The 17500-nt window shown below is 48.3% G+C and overlaps 1 protein-coding gene across 1 annotated transcript in view; it reads right to left on the bottom strand.

Annotated features, from left to right (window-relative positions):
• Positions 1 to 4237: 4237 nt before the first annotated feature.
• The window catches only part of npm1b (nucleophosmin 1b), a 27239-nt gene continuing 13976 nt past the window's right edge, over positions 4238 to 17500 (bottom strand). Inside the window, exons 8-10 of the mRNA XM_031568828.2 lie at positions 10820 to 10918; positions 9771 to 9845; positions 4238 to 6421 (exon numbers count right to left, since the gene is read on the bottom strand). Of these exons, the coding sequence (XP_031424688.1) occupies positions 6368 to 6421; positions 9771 to 9845; positions 10820 to 10918 (228 nt within the window). The 3' untranslated portion in view covers positions 4238 to 6367. The remainder of the gene's footprint in view (positions 6422 to 9770; positions 9846 to 10819; positions 10919 to 17500) is intronic.

Consider the following 17500-nt stretch of genomic DNA (forward strand, 5'->3'; position numbering starts at 1 on the left):
ATGTGTAATGTTGTTAGTGTTCCTACAAAACCTCCCCATGATCCGGCAGCTTGTATTTGTATGTAAACAGTGTAATGTGTTTTACTTAAAGCATTATGCAAGACCAGACTAAGTCGAGCCTAAATTAAATTGTGCATAGCCCGGTGAAAATGTCATTTAAAATTCAGTGAGTCGTGCCACAGGATATCAGAGGAAGCTCAGAATTAAAAACATTAAACTTCTGCTGAGGTAACTCCACTTGTGCACTGCTGAGGGGCTTTCTGTTGTGCTTACTCAGCTTCCCAAAGCACACACGCATTGTCCATGTCTGACTCTTGACACACAGCCTTACAAATGAACACCAAGCAGGAGACAATAAATCAAAGGACGTGGCCGTAGACAACAACCGCCAGCTTGGATGCACGCTGCTAATGTTGCGTAGAGGGACCGTTCCCTGCGTGTGCCTGCGCACAGCTTTCCTGCGAAAGCCCTTGGTTTAGTGGGTAGAGGAATGCAGCACGCATCTCTGCCATAGCCAGCCTCGGATGTAATGTGCTCGCGTGTTGGCGCATGTCGAGGACAGCGCACCTCCTCTCAGTTTAATCACATCTGGTCTGCTGCTGCATCAACGCGCCCTGTTTATCCAAACCACAGCGCCACGGGGAAGCCATGCCCGTCTGTTCTCACCAGGCTACACGCTCACTGTCACAACTCCACAACTTATAACCAGCTCTACACGCTCACTGTCACAACTCCACAACTTATAACCAGCTCTACACGCTCACTGTCACAACTCCACAACTTATAACCAGCTCTACACGCTCACTGTCACAACTCCACAACTTATAACCAGCTCTACACGCTCACTGTCACAACTCCACAACTTATAACCAGCTCTACACGCTCACTGTCACAACTCCACAACTTATAACCAGCTCTACACGCTCACTGTCACAACTCCACAACTTATAACCAGCTCTACACGCTCACTGTCACAACTCCACAACTTATAACCAGCTCTACACGCTCACTGTCACGACTCCACAACTTATAACCAGCTCTACACGCTCACTGTCACAACTCCACAACTTATAACCAGCTCTACACGCTCACTGTCACGACTCCACAACTATAACCAGCTCTACACGCTCACTGTCACAACTCCACAACTTATAACCAGCTCTATGCGGCCTCCAACAATACCACGGACACGAGGACAGTAGCTTGTACGAACCATTAAAATATAACTCAGTTATGATCGTTTACACTTCGAAATAAATCACCTTTTGTAAAGATGCAAAGCAAGGAGGAATGCTATATATCTGATAGGCCTGAATAACAGCCTGTTGCTTTGAAGGGGAAAAAAGGCCTGACAATGACAATGATGGCTTCCTCTTTGTCTAATATAAACATACCAGCATGATCACTTCTTTTCCCCTCAGGCAAGCGTATTGTTCCAGTTCCATTTTGAAAGCTTTCCACAAATGCTTGAAATGTTTCCTTCTTTTCTCCCCCCCCCCCCCCCCCCCCCCTTTTTTATTTAGCCGTATCTAGGTGATGTGGTAACGTGTCACTTTTGAAGACTCCCCTCTCAAAGCGTTTCACAACAAAGAACTGAGTGAAAAGGCAGACCTTTAGAGAGAGAGGTAATACACTCTGACAAGAGTAGAAGAAGAATCGCAATGACAATGTAATACTAAAAAGCCTTTTTACTAGCCTGGCGTTCCGGGGAACAGTCTTGTCACAGGGCATGCCCCCTCTCACCAAAACACTGCAGGGAACAGGGGAGCAGTGACTCATGGCTTCGTCTTTTACAAGACTATCGAGGTTCGATATGAGAGCGAAAACGAAGAGCTTATTTGGCCACATGCGTGAGACATAACAGTCAAAAGGCATTTTTGTGGTGCATCTGGATTTTGAGCTCGAACATTGTTTTTGCGAGACAGAAGATCCCATCACGCTTCGTGAATGCTCCCGCCGCTCGGCCAGACTAACACGCTCTCTCTCTCTGTGGCTGGCATGTTCCGTTTGTTCTCATGGACGTCAGCAGGAACAGCCGGAGAGACGGAGCTGGAACACTGGGAGAATAGTTTGGCCACTGCTAGCTCCTTAATTGTTCCTTGTGCTCCTGGTGCCAGATGTCTCACCCTCTTTCTCTCTTAGTCTATCCCTCTTGTTCTTGTCCTCCAGGTAGTAAGAGCCTAAGAGGAAACGATTGCATAATCCTTTTCCTGGGAATGGAAAAAGGGAATGCCTGAAGTATGAGACTAAAATGCTAATCATTCTGAGACTACTGCGTTGGAATCCACAAAGGGACAAAGGGCTGACTCAGAGAACGGGGAAAAGTGCCCTGGGGTTCAAGTCTCGTTCACGTCTAAAATGTGGTGATGGCTTCCAATACCAGCCACTACATCAACCTTTTAAATCAATCTAACCAGAGTGTGGGTTGAAACCTGAGGACAACCTTTGAGGACTCCCTCGGAGAGACGAGCAGTGTTTCTGCACCACTTGCACACCTGCTTCCACCTCGAGCAGGTGATTGTGGTCCACACTCCCTGTACTGTGGTCAAAGGAACTCCAAGGCACCTTTGTTCATTGGAACCGCAACCAGCTTTCAACCCGCCAACCCGCCAACCCGCCAACCCTTCCCCCCTCCCCCCGCCCTTTAGCTGCTGAGGCTGGAGGAGGATCAGGGAGAGCGGAAGAAGTCAGAGTTGTTCCTGCACACAGAGTTGATGGAGGGCGTCTGTGAGAAAGGCACTGTGTCGAATGCTGTGAAGACCTCTCCAGGCGGCTGTGATTTCCGTGTTTCGGGAGATGTCCCCGTCCTGCCCGGCTCACATAGCTTACATTTCACACATTACCCAAGTGGTGGGGAGCCCGGCACGGCCCCCCCCCTGTCTCCACTACCTGCCCTGCACGCCACCGGTCTCCACAGGCTTTAGGGCTCCAAGCAGGCCCAATCGCAAGGGAGGCTTTTCTCTGAAGCCTGCCGCTGCTGTTGTCACCTTCACGCACAGGCAGACACCTGTCCACGCAGCTGAGAGCTGTGATGACACGGGAACAATGCTGAGGAGGCAAGAACATGCCCTGGAACATGTCCTACTACTCAGTCACAGACACACGCTCTTAACAAACAGGCAGCCAGTACAAGAACAAACAGTGATCAAACAATTCCACAGTAAACCAGTCTTAAGCACTGGTCATTTGATCAACAGAGCTTACACACAGAGGACATCCGCCATTAACCATTGTCTGGGCTGGTATTCAAATCCAATGCTTCCAAGTCGACAGGTCCCCTCCCTCCCCTCCCCTCCCCTTCCCTCACCTCTCTCTCTCCTTCTTTTCTACCCCTGGAGCGATGGGAGTCTAACCCAAGCCTGGAATTCTACTCACCAGCGGAGCGCAGGGGATTTCCACACAGCCTCCCAGCCCCAGCCACCAAACGCGCACAACTGCGTCACTCTGCCTCCAGCCTGCACTTCCTGGTTACCAGACAGGGTGCAGACGGCGATGGGCGACTCAGCTCGGGAGACGGGCGGGATGAGGGGGATGTGATTCCAGGTAGTGCTTAATTAACGGGCTCGTCTGTAATGTGACTGTGCCACTGGCGCGTCTTACATTATAAAGTGTTAGTCATTATCGCCACCAAGTGGTGAGTGACATCATGCCCACCTTTCACCTATCGGTTACTTATTCGTCTGAAAAATACAGAATTTAAAGTAAATATTGCCTCATCCTTTGTTTTGTTTATTTTATGAACAAAGACACAAAACTCCTTCCTCACTGCAACATCTGGCCTATTAGTGAGAGCTGTTAACATGAGTTTGGGTGAGGCACTCAGCTGTCAACTGCTTCTCCAGACCTAAAATCTAACAAATTGTTTCCACCCACATTAATGTAAACATTGGGATGACAAATAATGTTTTTGCAATGATCAGACACCAGTTGCAGGGCCATTGGTTATGCAATGTGTCTTAATGCACACAAAGTCCAAAAAAGAAAAAAAAAAGAAAAAGAAAAGAGCATATGTTTAACCATCTAACTGTTATAGCAATCAAAGCACATTAAGGAAGTAATCTACGAGGCTATAAGAATCCATCAAAATGGTGAATGGGGTTACTGTTGGGAGTCTGAGTGATGTGTTCAGCATATGACTGGTCTCAAAGAGAGGCTTGCACTCGCTTCCCTAATGAAAAGAGGCTTTGTGACAAACGCGTCAATTCACACACTTCCAGAAAGAAGGAATACCAATCAATCAGAATCATTACCATTTATTTATGGTACACTGAAACTATTTGTAAAAATGTTTGCGGAACAAGCCAAGCATTAACAAGACAACCATTATAACACACACCCTTCCCCCCCACCCCCCAACCAGGAGAACTCAAGAACTCTGAGCCTGCGAGTTAAAACAAAAAATTACAGACAACTGACACTGTGATGGCTTTGACATTTCCAGAAGGGCTGGAGTGTCTTCAACTTGCCCTGAATTAAATTAGCAAGGCTCAGGTTAATCTAAATCACATTTACCCCTTGAACGATATATCAGGGAAAAGACTACCTTGACATCATCATACTATATACCTACTGTTAGGTAGCCTATATCTAAACCAGATTGATTCAGTCGATCATTAATCCAAAATCAAAGTTTCCCAGACTGATTCTTAACAGAGTAAAAGAAGTCAAAAGAAGTCAAAAACCATTAAAGAAAAACAAATGACAAGCACATAGCATTTTACCGTCCCTTTACCATAACAAATACTCAGCTTTTCTGATATTGGTTCCAGGCATTGATACTCTTTCTACATTACTGGCGCTGTAAACAAAGCAACACAGAGGGTGACATATTGCAAGCAAATGAGGGAAAAAAACAAACAAACAAAAAAAAAAAACACAAGATCTTCCAAGAGGCCAGAATTTCACATTAAAACAAACTGTCGTACATGGCCGAAACAGATGAGGTTTTTTTTTTTCTTCTTCTTTTCAACTCTGCTCCCTCAGCTTAGTTTCAGCACTGTCCTTTTCGTTCGATGTGAATTATGAGTGGGGTCTTTCCCAATGTCAGCGCTCCATGGCCACGTGCCATCCTCTGGTGGAAGCATTAAAGGGGCTCCAGCTGCTCATTGTTGTGCATCCCCTCCTTGCCTTGCAGCTCTGCTGGGGTGAGCCGGAGGGGATGGGGAATGTGCTGGAAGTGAAGTCAGACGGAATAAGCAGGGCCAGACGGAACCCTTGGCACAAACAGAGTCCTCAGAGGCAGACGGAATCTTTGCCGGGAGACGGAACCCTTAGGTACGGAGTCTTGGACCTCACAACTAGCCTTCCCAAAGCTGCCATTGCCAAAGCTTTTCCACAGGTATGTACAGAGTATTGAGACGGGAAAACTTACTGCAGCCACTGATATGCCAACCATAGCAGGACATGGATATGGCTGAAGCATCTGCAAGTGCCTAAGAACAAAACTTGAGACTGAGATGCAATGTCAAAGGACAATTCTGGATTTGTTTTGGTAACTACAAAGGCTGTGCCTAATTAACTGCCAATTACCAGAGACAATAGTATCTGTCCATTCAGAGAACAAAAAGCCTATTGACACTAAACACACTCACAGTGGATGTTCTGCACAGTAGATGTCCAGTGTCGCAATGACTGCTTTGAAGACTGACAAATAGATTTAGAAGGACAATACACTTTTACTGTCAAAGAATCAAATCGGCAGTCATGTTTGTTCAGCTTCATATCATCACACTGCCACTGAGTGTGTTTTTTTCTACTCTGCTGCGGTAAGGGCAAGGAGTCGTGCCAGTTATAGGAAGTAATTGTCTATGGTATCAGTTTGCTGCCAGAACAGCACATTAAAATTATACCTGAAAGCTGGAACATTACATTATACACAACTTAAAACTAACCAATCCAGTGGCAGAAACTAAATAAGGAAAAAAAAATAAAGTAATCTAATCTTAAGCCTGTTACACTAACTTTTTTTGTGTTTTACATTTTTTTGGAAATAAGCAGTGTTATTTCCACTATTACAGTTTGGTTACTGTAGCGATAGCCTTCTTATCGTTTATAATTCCTCTAAATGACACAGTGCCTACACAGGATGCTTAGTGACTGGCTTGAGACTGTCCACGTAACAGCAGTAATCCAGAGACCTCGCTGGTTCCTTTTCATATTCAAGAGCTCAAAACACAGGTACACTGGAAGGTATCGGACTAGAGAGAGCCAGAGGCCGTGGTGTGTGAGCACATTGCACAGTGCTTGGTAAGGACACACACACACACACACACACCTCCATCCAGGTCTTCAGAGAGCGGAGAGGGACAAAGAATGGCGCAGGGGACAGGTACAGTAAATAACAGGGCAACAGCGGCGCAGTGGATCATTATTTTTTATCCGGTTTCAGCGTTTGTAAGAACTTCCAGAGGTCTTTCACCACCTGAAAAAGAACGAAAGAATGAGAGATAGCAGGGGGATGGGGTGAGGCGGGGTGGAGAGAGGGAGAAAGAGAGAAAGAGAGAGAGAGAGAGAGAGAGACACACACAAAAGGGTGAGTCAGAGGAGGACAGGAAGAGCTGAGACTGAGATGCAGAAGGTCATTAGGACGCTTTATAATTAGAGATGCATGAGTCAGTTTGGTTAAAAAGATCCACATTACTCCTTGCCTGAGGAACAGTGAAAGGCAAGTTGGGTGAAGGAAGGGAGGGAGGGAGGGAGGGAGGGAGGGAGGGAGGGTAGAGAGGGAGAGAGAGAGGAAAGGAGAAAGGGGAGGGGAGGAGAGGGGGTCTAATTGTACATACCAGAATGTATGACTAGTGCCGGGGCCTGACAGAAACATGTCTTACGTCTCTGGTTGGTCTTTGGACCAAAGTGGTTCCAGAGATGTTTTTTTTCCTCCTCCCTTCTCCTCGCTATGATCAACAAAAGCAGACCATGCTGCAGAACACATGCTCACCTTCAGCACACACACACACATCTTCAGCACACACACACACACACACACACACACACACACACACACACACACACCTGCACAGTGACCACTGCACGCCACGCTAGTACAAACATAAAACTGGGCTGAGTGTGATGTTTTTAAAACTTCTCCTTAGCACCTCTCTCTACACACACACACACACACACACACACACGGGCGCAAACACATATACAGAGGAAGAAACACATGCACACAGACTGAATGTAAGCTTGGAAAACACCAGTCTGCAAGTACACTCACACAGACACACAGACACACACACACACACACACTCCAGACACACACACTAAATCATTTTCAACTGCTACAGCAAACTAATGAGAAGCTTAGTGCAAGCAGCTTTTTAAAAGAGGGATTTTGCTCATTTGACCCGAGCATTCCTATTTGGGAAAGCCGCTTCGGTTTATACTAAGATTCCTCCGTAAATACTGGCCATCAGTCTTTCTGGTTTATGTCTACAAGACCAACACGCAGCCATTTTCATTCGCTTCCTTTGTCCTGTCCAAGCAGCACGGCAAAGCCCCCATTATCAGAGTTCTGTCGAAGCACTGTTGGAGAGCAAAGCACTGGTCTACACAGATGTAGCTAAATGCATACTAAGTGTGTTTCTGTACCAAGAAGATAGATGCACACTAAGTATACTGCTGTATGCCAGTGCAAATAGTAACGTAATTGAATAAAGTGACTTATGCTAAGGGGATATGAAACACAATATGAGTACACAGATGCATGTGTACAGATGCGTACAGCCTTGGAGACTGCAGTGGAGGGAGGAGCGGAGAGGAGAGGAGAGGAGAAGAGGGGAGAGGAGAGAAGAGAGGAGAGGGGAGAAGAGAGGGAGGAGAGGAGAGGAGAGGAGAGGAGAGGAGAGGAGAGGAGAGGAGAGGAGAGGAGAGAGGGAGGAGAGGAGAGGAAAGGGGAGTAAGAGAAGAGAGGAGAGTAAGGGAGGAGAGGAGAGAAGAGAGGAGGGGAGGAGAGGAGAGGAGAGGGGAGGAGGGGAGAGAAGAAGAGAGGACAGGAGAGGAGAAGAGAGGAGAGAAGAGAGGGAGGAGAGGAGAGTAAGAGAGGAGAGGGGAGGAGAGGAGAGAAGAGAGGGAGGAGAGGAGAGTAAGATAGGAGAGGAGAGGGGAGGAGAGGAGAGGAGAGGAGAGGAGGAGAGGAGAGGAGAGGAGAGGAGAGGAGAGGAGAAGAGAGGAGAGGAGAGTAGGGGAGGGGAGAGGAGAGGAGAGGAGAGAAGAGAGGGAATAGAGGAGAGGAGAGTAAAAGAGGGGAGAGGAGAGGAGAGGAGAGTAAAAGAGGAGAGGAGAGGAGAGGAGAGGAGAGGGGAGGGGAGAGGAGAGGAGAGGAGAGGAGAGGAGAGGAGGGGAGAGGAGAGGAGGGGAGAGGAGAGGAGAGGAGAGGAGAGAAGAGAGGGAATAGAGGAGATGAGAGGAGAGGAGAGGAGAGGAGGGGAGAGGAGAGGAGAGGAGAGGAGAGGAGAGAAGAGGAGGAGAGGAGAGGAGGAGGGGAGAGGAGAGGAGGAGAGGAGAGGAGAGTAAGAGAGGAGAGGAGGGGAGGGGAGAGGAGGAGAGGAGAGGAGAGGAGAGTAAGAGAGGAGAGGAGGAGAGGAGGGGAGAGGAGAGGAGAGGAGAGGAGAGGAGAGGAGGAGGGGAGAGGAGAGGAGAGGAGGGGAGAGGAGAGGAGAGGAGAGGAGGAGAGGAGGGGAGAGGAGAGGAGAGTAAGAGAGGAGAGGAGGAGAGGAGGGGAGAGGAGAGGAGAGGAGAGGAGAGGAGAGGAGGGGAGGGGAGAGGAGGAGAGGAGGGGAGAGAAGAGATGGAATAGAGGAGAGGAGAGGAGAGGAGAGGAGGAGAGGAGGAGAGGAGAGGAGAGGAGAGGAGAGGAGAGGAGGGGAGAGGAGAGGAGAGCCGTATTGTGATCTCTCATCTATAAATCCCTATGAAGGCAGAGGCCAGCCGGCGTGTCCTTGACCCTTCCCAGAGCGCCTGGTACCGTCCACATACCTCCAGTCCCCTCATTATGGTAACAAAAGACACTTTGCAGAGGGAAGAGCGCCCGTAAATCAGGAGGGAAGAAGTTTGCCTTGGCAGATCCACCCCAGCCCACCCCACCCCACCCCACCCCACTCCACCCCAGCCCACCCCACCCCACCCCACCCCACCCCACCCCACCCCACCCCACCCCACCCCACTCCACCCCAACCCACCCCACCCCACCCCACCTGCACCATCGCCTCCAGCGCACAAAGAGCCCCTGGCCGCACCGACCCATATTTCACCGTCCACTTTCACGGCCAGCTCTCCGCTACAGCCCGCGCGCCCACACTCACTCTCTCTGTCTGACACGCATACACACACTCTCACGCACAAACACACACACACAGAGAGAGAGAAAGAGAGGGAGAGAAGGATAGGGAGAGAGAAAGGGAGAGACAGAGAGAGGAAGCCAGATCCTTCACTGTTGAACTGAGATACCCCATCACTCTCCCCAACCCACCCAACCTGTGTGTGTGTGTGTGTGTGTGTGTGTGTGTGTGTGTGTGTGTGTGTGTGTGTGTGTGTGTGTGGCCAACAGGAGGGCTGGTGAAAAGTGTCTCTCTGCACTTTCTGCATCTCCATTTTCCATTGCTGAACTTGACTCTCAAAGTACACATGAACGGCTAGGCCCGTCCGTCCAAGGACTGAACATGCAAGTTGCTGAAACCTTACCGAGATCTTGTGGAGGTAATAACCCTACACTATGAATAAAGTAAAATAAAATAAAATAAAATAAAATAAAATAAACTATAAATACTCACTTGCTTATCTGTGATCTTGAAGGAACTTTTAGCGAAATTCTCAAACTTCTGCTCCGTCTTTGGAAGTGGTTTGCCCTGGTGGGAGTAGGGAAAAGAGCGAAACTAGGGGTTAGTCACTCGGACCTTCGGATCGGAGCCCACGTGCTCACAGCCAGGCCGTCACGGGTCGTCAGCCGTGCCATTAAACGATGCATTTACATCTTCTTTCCACACAGTCACGTGCAGCTGGGTGGGAGGACACTCAAGTCCATGCTAATCGCTAAGCGTGCGGTGGAGTCGACAAATACTTACGTAGCAATCCCCCCAACCTCCCCACTAAGACTTGCGTACCATTAGAATACGCTTACTCAATAAATCCTTCCCCAACAGCAGGACAATTATCAGGGCACACGTTTGCCGGGATGTGGCCCAGCGGCGCAAGAATGCGACGGTCAACGTGTGCGGTCAATCAATGGAGGAAGTGATGCGCCCGAGTCAGGAAGGCAATCTAATCCTCCCGCCTGACGTAATGGCTGCCCAGGATAACAGCTCCAGGCCGTGTTGTTATAGCAGCACTTAGACACAGCGCTTTCTCTCTCTGCCGCCCCAGCACCACACATCCCAGCCAGGCTCAGGCTTGGGGCAGCAGACGGTCGAGTCGGTGAAGTGCCCGATATAATGATGTTTCAAACAGATAGAGACGGACTGCAACAATTAATTAATGTCTGAAACATATCTATGTATGTGTGTGTGTGTGTGTGTGCGTGCGTGTGTATTTATGTGTATAGAGAGAGAGGTAAATATAGATATATAGCTAGAATAATTTGGATACATAGATATAAACACGCAACAATATTGTGTGTAAAAGTGTGACACTGGCATTTAATGGAAACACTTTGTGTGGACTTTACAAATAAATATGTTTCCCACTGGTTTTGTATGAAAAAAAAACCCAGTTCTTCCGAGGTTGATTCGTAAACAGATATGAAGCATTGGAGAGCCCCTGAGAGTTATTATATACAAGAAGAGAAGAGAAAAGAAGAGAGGAGAAGCTGATGCTGAGGCCTCACCTCCTTGACGGCGGCTGTCAGCTTGCCCTTGACGTCAGCCAGGCTGGGACCCTTGGAGGACGTGCTGGGCCCCGTCTTATCTCTCCCTCCTCCCAGCGCCTGCACCAATGACAACCAAAGCACCGTAACTCACCACTCATACATTATACACACACACATTACAACAGGGTTACTCTATGTGTGTGTGTGTGTGTGTGAGTGTGTGTGTGTGTGTGTATGTGTGTGGGGGCACCAATGACAACCAAAGCACCGTAACTCACCACTCATACATTATACACACACACATTACAACAGGGTTACTCTATGTGTGTGTGTGTGTGTGTGTGTGAGTGTGTGTGTGTGTGTGTGTGTGTGTGTGTGTGTGTGTGTGTGTGTGTGTGTGTGTGTGTGTGTGTGTGTGTATGTGTGTGGGGGCACCAATGACAACCAAAGCCCTGTAACTCACCACTCATACATTATACACACACACATTACAACAGGGTTACTCTATGTGCGTGTGTATGTGCGTGTGTATGTGAGTAGGAGTGTGTGTGTGTGTGTGTGTGAGTGTGTGTGTGTCTGTGTGGTAGAGGGGGGGGGGCACCAATGACAACCAAAGCACTGTACCTCACCACTCATACATCATACACACACAGCCATTGGGGTCATTACAACAGGGTTACACTATGTACGTGTGTATGCGAGTTGGGGTCTGTGTGTTTGTGTGTGTGTGGCAACCAACGATGGCCAAACCTCACGTAAGCATTGTACCTTACCTCACACATTACCCTCACCTAAGCATTGTAACTTACCTCACACTCACACACACATTTAGACTGGGGTGTGTGTGTGTGTGTGTGTTTATGTGTGTGTGAGTCATTAGCTGAAATTAAGCGTGTGAGTGTCGACCGAGATGGGAGCAGCATTGTGATGACATATTCAGCATGTCCAAGTGAGAGCCGTAGAGGTACAGGACGACAGAAGCTTCTTCCCCAAAATGACGTCACCTCTGGTACCTTTTGTCAGGCAAGGTGGGGAGCAGAGGATGCGTTCACAGCTCCTACGCAGGAGAAGGCAAGCCCAAACTCCTCACAGAGCAACAGGGGGAGGAAGATTGGTTTGCCAGGGCGTGATGGGTGGGGTGGGGTGGGGGGGGGGGTTGTTTTTCTGGGGTTTGAAAACCACTTAGTGTACAAATGGGTGTCATTATTAACACAACGAACAAGCACGCAGTCTGGTCTGAGTTGCTATGTGCTGTACAGGTTAAGGGGTGGGGTGGGGTGGGGTGGGGGGGGTTTCCATGTTATTGAAGGGCAAATAAAGTGATGGTGGCTGGTTTCAGATCCCACTAAAACACACACACACACACTGACCCCTGAAGTCTTCACCCTATCCAGAGAGAAGAAAAGACAAACATTCACTGACGCTCCAGCAGCAGATTAAAAGCCTGGCTCGAGCGTGCAGGCCCAAACCGAGCTGGGCTGAGACGGCCTCTTGTCTCTGGACTGGGTGCGAGCTGCGGAGGGCGATCGGGCGGAGGGCAAGCTTTTGAGGTCCTGGAATGGCAGCGACAACAACACACACACACCCACACACACACACACACACACACACAAGCCCTGCACCGGCGCTATGCGTTACACAAGCCGCGGCCTGTCCCTACACGCACACCAGCCTGGAATCCATTGTGATTGCAGGGTTTCATTGATGACTGAGCCATGTTGTTAACAGAGGGAGAGGGAGAGAGAGAGGGAGAGAGAGAAGGACAGACAGAGACAGGGAGAGAGAGAGAGAGAGAGAGAGAGAGAGAGAGAAAGGGAGAGACAGAGAAAGACAGACACAGAAAGAGAAGAACGGAGAGACAGCGGGATTTTCGCAGGTCGTTGGGGGGAAAATGGGAGACCCTAACATTTGAGTACATTAAAATGTTCCACATGCTAAAGAGGGAAACATAATGAGTCCAATCTGTGTGCCCTTTCCAGGCCTAATCCTCCTGCAAGACAGCAGATGTCTCTTTTCGCACCTGTGCCTGAGAGTGGTGGGCGCACTGGTGGGCTGAAAGGGTGCCGGAGCGGCTCTATTGACGAGTCTCACGAGAGCGAGGCCACCTCACAATTACGGCGGCTTTCTGTTCTATTAAAGTAGCAAAAGGCCACGCCGGGGAAAGAGCACATGGCAAACGGTTCGAGTCAGAAGAAGAATGCAGAGCGAAGAAAAAAAGGGAAAAAAAAAGAAAAAAGAAGGAAAAAAAAAAAAACACTAAATAGATGCTTCAAGTCGCCATAAAAATACAACCCAACTGAAACGCAAAGAGGAGGGCTGGCAGCGAGCTCCTCCATTCATTCCTTTCCCAGAGAATGCAATAATCCTCTCTCTCTCCTTCCTCTTCAGAAACTGGCGTTCATCTCAGACATCAAAAGGTATCAAATTAAAGGACACACACACACACACACACACACACACCTCAGCCTAAGAGAGCACACATTCTACTGGCTGTGAGCCAGGCGGCCCTGTCCTGTGTATTTATTATTACTGGGCGTCTCTCTCCAGCGGAGGACAGCTGTGGACCCCAGACAGCTGATAACCAGGCAGCACTAGCGAGCTTTTTAATCTGCACCAGACACTGATTACAGATGCCATGGGACACGGGACTTAATCACTTGCACGCCATCATTTGATGTAATCGTCCCGGCTCCGATACGCTTTTTAAACACACCCATGGCCGTGCCACTTCTACTTGCTCTCTTTGACATGAAGGACATGTCCTGCCGTGTGTTTGTGGGGGGAGGTCATATTTGTCCACCGTCTATCTTCCATACCTAACACCCAACAATTTGGGCATATTCCCACACACACACACACATGCACACACACACACACACACACACACACACACACACACACACACACACAACGAAGGACCAGTTTGTTTGTTTTCTCCCTCATCGAATAATTCATTTCACTCCCGAACATGCCATCAGTCAAATCTCTGTCCTCTTTGGCGTTAAGCCTGTGGAAGTCCAGGTGTCAGGTCGAGAGGCTAACAGCTTTACGACCACCACACCTGCTCGGAGACAGACAGACAGACAGACAGACGTCATTAGTCATCTCGGCCGCTTTTCCTCTTCAGCGGTCTCTTATGCGTTACTGTTTACAGTCCACTTCTCACTGGGACACAGAGGGACCCCACACAAGTGTGATGTGGCCAGGCAGTGATCATCGTCATGTTAATCACATCGCCCCTCGCCCTTCACACACTTATCAGATGTGCACCAGCGCTCCCCAGAGCAGACTAGATACACAGAGAGAGAGAGAAAGAGGGAGAAAGAGAGGGAGAGAGAGAGGGAGAGAGAGCGAGAGAGAGAGAGAGAGAGAGAGAGAGAAATGTAGTATATACAGTACTGTGCAGAAGTTTTAGGCAGGTGTGAAAAAATTCTGTAAATCATCGAGTCTGTCTGGGATTACATGAAGATTGGTGCATACAATTATCTGAGGTAAATAGCTGTGACACCACAGTGTACAAATGGGTCACGCGATATGACAGTGCATTTTGCAACTGGCACTTACAATTGCATTCTTTTGATGCAAAGGTAAAAGTGAAACAATGCTGTAAGTCACCGAGTCTGTCTGGGATTACATGAAGAGACAGAAGGATTTGAGGAACCCTAAATCCACAGAAGATCTGTGGTTAGTTCTCCAAGATGTTTGGAACAACCTACCAGCCGTGTGTGCAAGTGTACCTAGAAGAATTGATGCTGTTTTGAAGGCAAAGGGTGGTAACACCAAATATTGATTTGATTTAGATTTATCTTCTGTTCATTCACTGCATTTTATTAATTGATGAAAATAAACTGTTAACACTTCCATTTTTGAAAGCATTCTTAGTTTACAGCATTTTTTTCACACCTGCCTAAAACTTTTGCACAGTACTGTATATGGAAAGTATATACACAGAATGGCAGCGGGAGTAGAAACAGAGAGATAGAGAGAGATAGAGAGAGAGAGAGAGAGAGATAGAGAGAGATAGAGAAAGAGAGAGAAATGTGTATGCACAGAATGGCAGGGGACTAGAAACAGAGAGAGAGAGAGAGAGAGAGAGAGAGAGAGAGAGAGAGGAGGACTGGATCTGACATCCCATAATCACCCGCCACCTGAACACGAGGCCTGCTTCCTCCGTCCCGAGGGCTTCTGTGCACATCAAACACTAATGAGGGTCATCAGGCGAGGCGCGGGCAGGAAGCCGGGGAGGGGCCGGGGCAAAGGGGAGGGGCTGTGCTAAATGGGAGGGGGCAGGGGTAAGAGGTGATGGTTTTAGGAGGGTTTTAGGGGAAGGTGGGGGGGTGGGGGGTGCACAGAGTTTTTGGGAAGAGTCTTTCACGATCATGTCACAAGGAGCTTCTGTGTGTGTGTGTGTGTGTGTGTGTGTGTGTGTGTGTGTGTGTGTGTGTGTGTCTGTGTGTGTGAAACTGGAAGAAGCCTAATCCCATTTCACACACCTCATTTTTCTTTTTAACCACTACAGTCTTAAGTCTGAGTGCGGTAATTAGGGAATTAGCCCTGCTCGTGTGCACACACACAGTGTCCCTCTCACACACACACACACACACACACACACACACACACACACACACACACACACACACGCACACACACACACACACACACACACACACACACACACACACACACCCCCAGCCCCAGGCTTCTTCACACACATTGGGTAATTAGTGCTCCTCACGGCAAGTGCTCCCGTGTCTAATAACACACTGACATGGCCCTGCATCAGCGGGTCAAGTGAATTGTCATCAGTGCAACGAGAGGTGGGGTGTGTATGTTCTTTACACATTCCACCTGAAGGAGAAGGAGCAGGGGGGGTGTGTGTGTGTGTGTGTGTGTGTGTGTGTGTGTGTGTGTGTGTTCTTTACACATTCCACCTGAAGGAGAAGGAGCGGGTGTGTGGTGTGTGTGTGTGTGTGTGTGTGTGTGTGTGTGTGTGTGTGTGTGTGTGTGTGTGTGTGTGTGTGTGTGTGCGTGTGTGCATGTGTGTGTGTGTGTGTGTGCATGTGTGTGTGGGAATATGCCCAAATTCTACACCATATTCGTGGACTGCCTTTGGAACATTGTCGCAGAGGGTGATGCTGAGTGCCCTAGAGGAAATGGCAATCGCTGGTATACATCTAGATCTAATAAGCCTCCTTCACTCGCAAACTTAATACTGACGGTGAGTGGGAGGATCAGGTACAGGAACTGACTAATGCATAAGAGACCAGAATCCATCAAATGGACTCATCTCCCCTGCCCATGAAAATAAAGAACATAACAGAGGTGGCCCTAGCAAACATTCAACACCATTTTGCCAATGTGCTCATCCCACAAAAGGTCCTTCATGATCGTGGCTGGGTCTGAACACTCAAACATTATTTTTCTGAGCCATAAAGAAAGCGGGCAAGGTGTCCAGAATGTCCAGTGGATTTACACTGCCACAAGGTTGATCCATCTCATCAACATGCCACATCAGCAGTCATGGTGCTACAGCACGAGAGCTAGCCAGGCCTTCCTTCCTAACGGACTTAGGGGAAAAGAGAGCCTGGCCTCAGAATACCAGGACAACTTCATGACCGACGGAACGCTTGACACTCGTGCTGCAGGTTGTAGATCTCAGAGGAAGGGCTGCAAAATGATACCTCCAAATGTCCAGTATTTCTATGAAGATGTTGCCTTAGAGTAAACCCACCTCCTATCTCACCCACCTCCTATCTCACCCACCTCCTATCACCCACCTCCTATCTCACCCACCTCCTATTTCACCCACCTCCTATCACCCACCTCCTATCACCCACCTATCTCACCCACCTCCTAGTTCACCCACCTCCTATTTCAGGTCAGTGGCCGTGAGCAATTTTGACAACTTCAGGCCATGTTATCTCAGTAACTACTTAAGATACAAGCCTAATTTATGGCGTGCAAGCAGTCCAGGTACTCATGTGTCAGAAACCTGGCATCTGTCATCCCTGTCAAGTGACGGTGGCCTAAACATAGGTTTACCTGTAAAAACACCAATCTTTAAGACCCTCCTGCAGGAGTTTTGCTAATTGTCGCAATAGTCACGATACATTTTTTTTAAATTAACATTTTCCAACTGGAGCATATTCTGGATATCAACAAGATTGTGAAGAATGTTCCTAGAGACTTAAATTAGATCACATTTTGGTGAAACTGGACTGGAAAAAAGTGCTCACAAATTTTCACTGTAAATTTAAAACCAGAAAGGAGACCTCACTATTTGAAAATGAAAGTCCTGTGAAAGTCAATACGGTATTAATTTTAATCAAGAGAAATGTTGCCATGTTGAGTTGAGATGTTTGAGACCTCTACTTTGGCTTTCATAATCAGTGTGTTGACCTCGCCTCCCCACCCCACACCCTACAAACGGCGGTTCTATGTCGGTACCTTTTTAACTTGGCTCATATTTGCGATAATCTGTTTTAAGAATAATATATTATTTAATGTTAGGGTTTGGGTTAATATCATATACATCCTGTGTGGATGGGGGTATTTATAGGGGGGGGGGCACATTTGGGGAGGGGGTACAGTCATGCCACTGCAAGATTACCTTATTAGACCTTGTGTGTACATGTGCTTGTATGGAAACATGTGACATAGGACATGACGTGGCTGGCTAAAACATGTTCCACAACCATC

Source organism: Clupea harengus, chromosome 6, assembly GCF_900700415.2.
Source record: "Clupea harengus chromosome 6, Ch_v2.0.2, whole genome shotgun sequence".
Lineage (NCBI taxonomy): Eukaryota > Metazoa > Chordata > Actinopteri > Clupeiformes > Clupeidae > Clupea > Clupea harengus.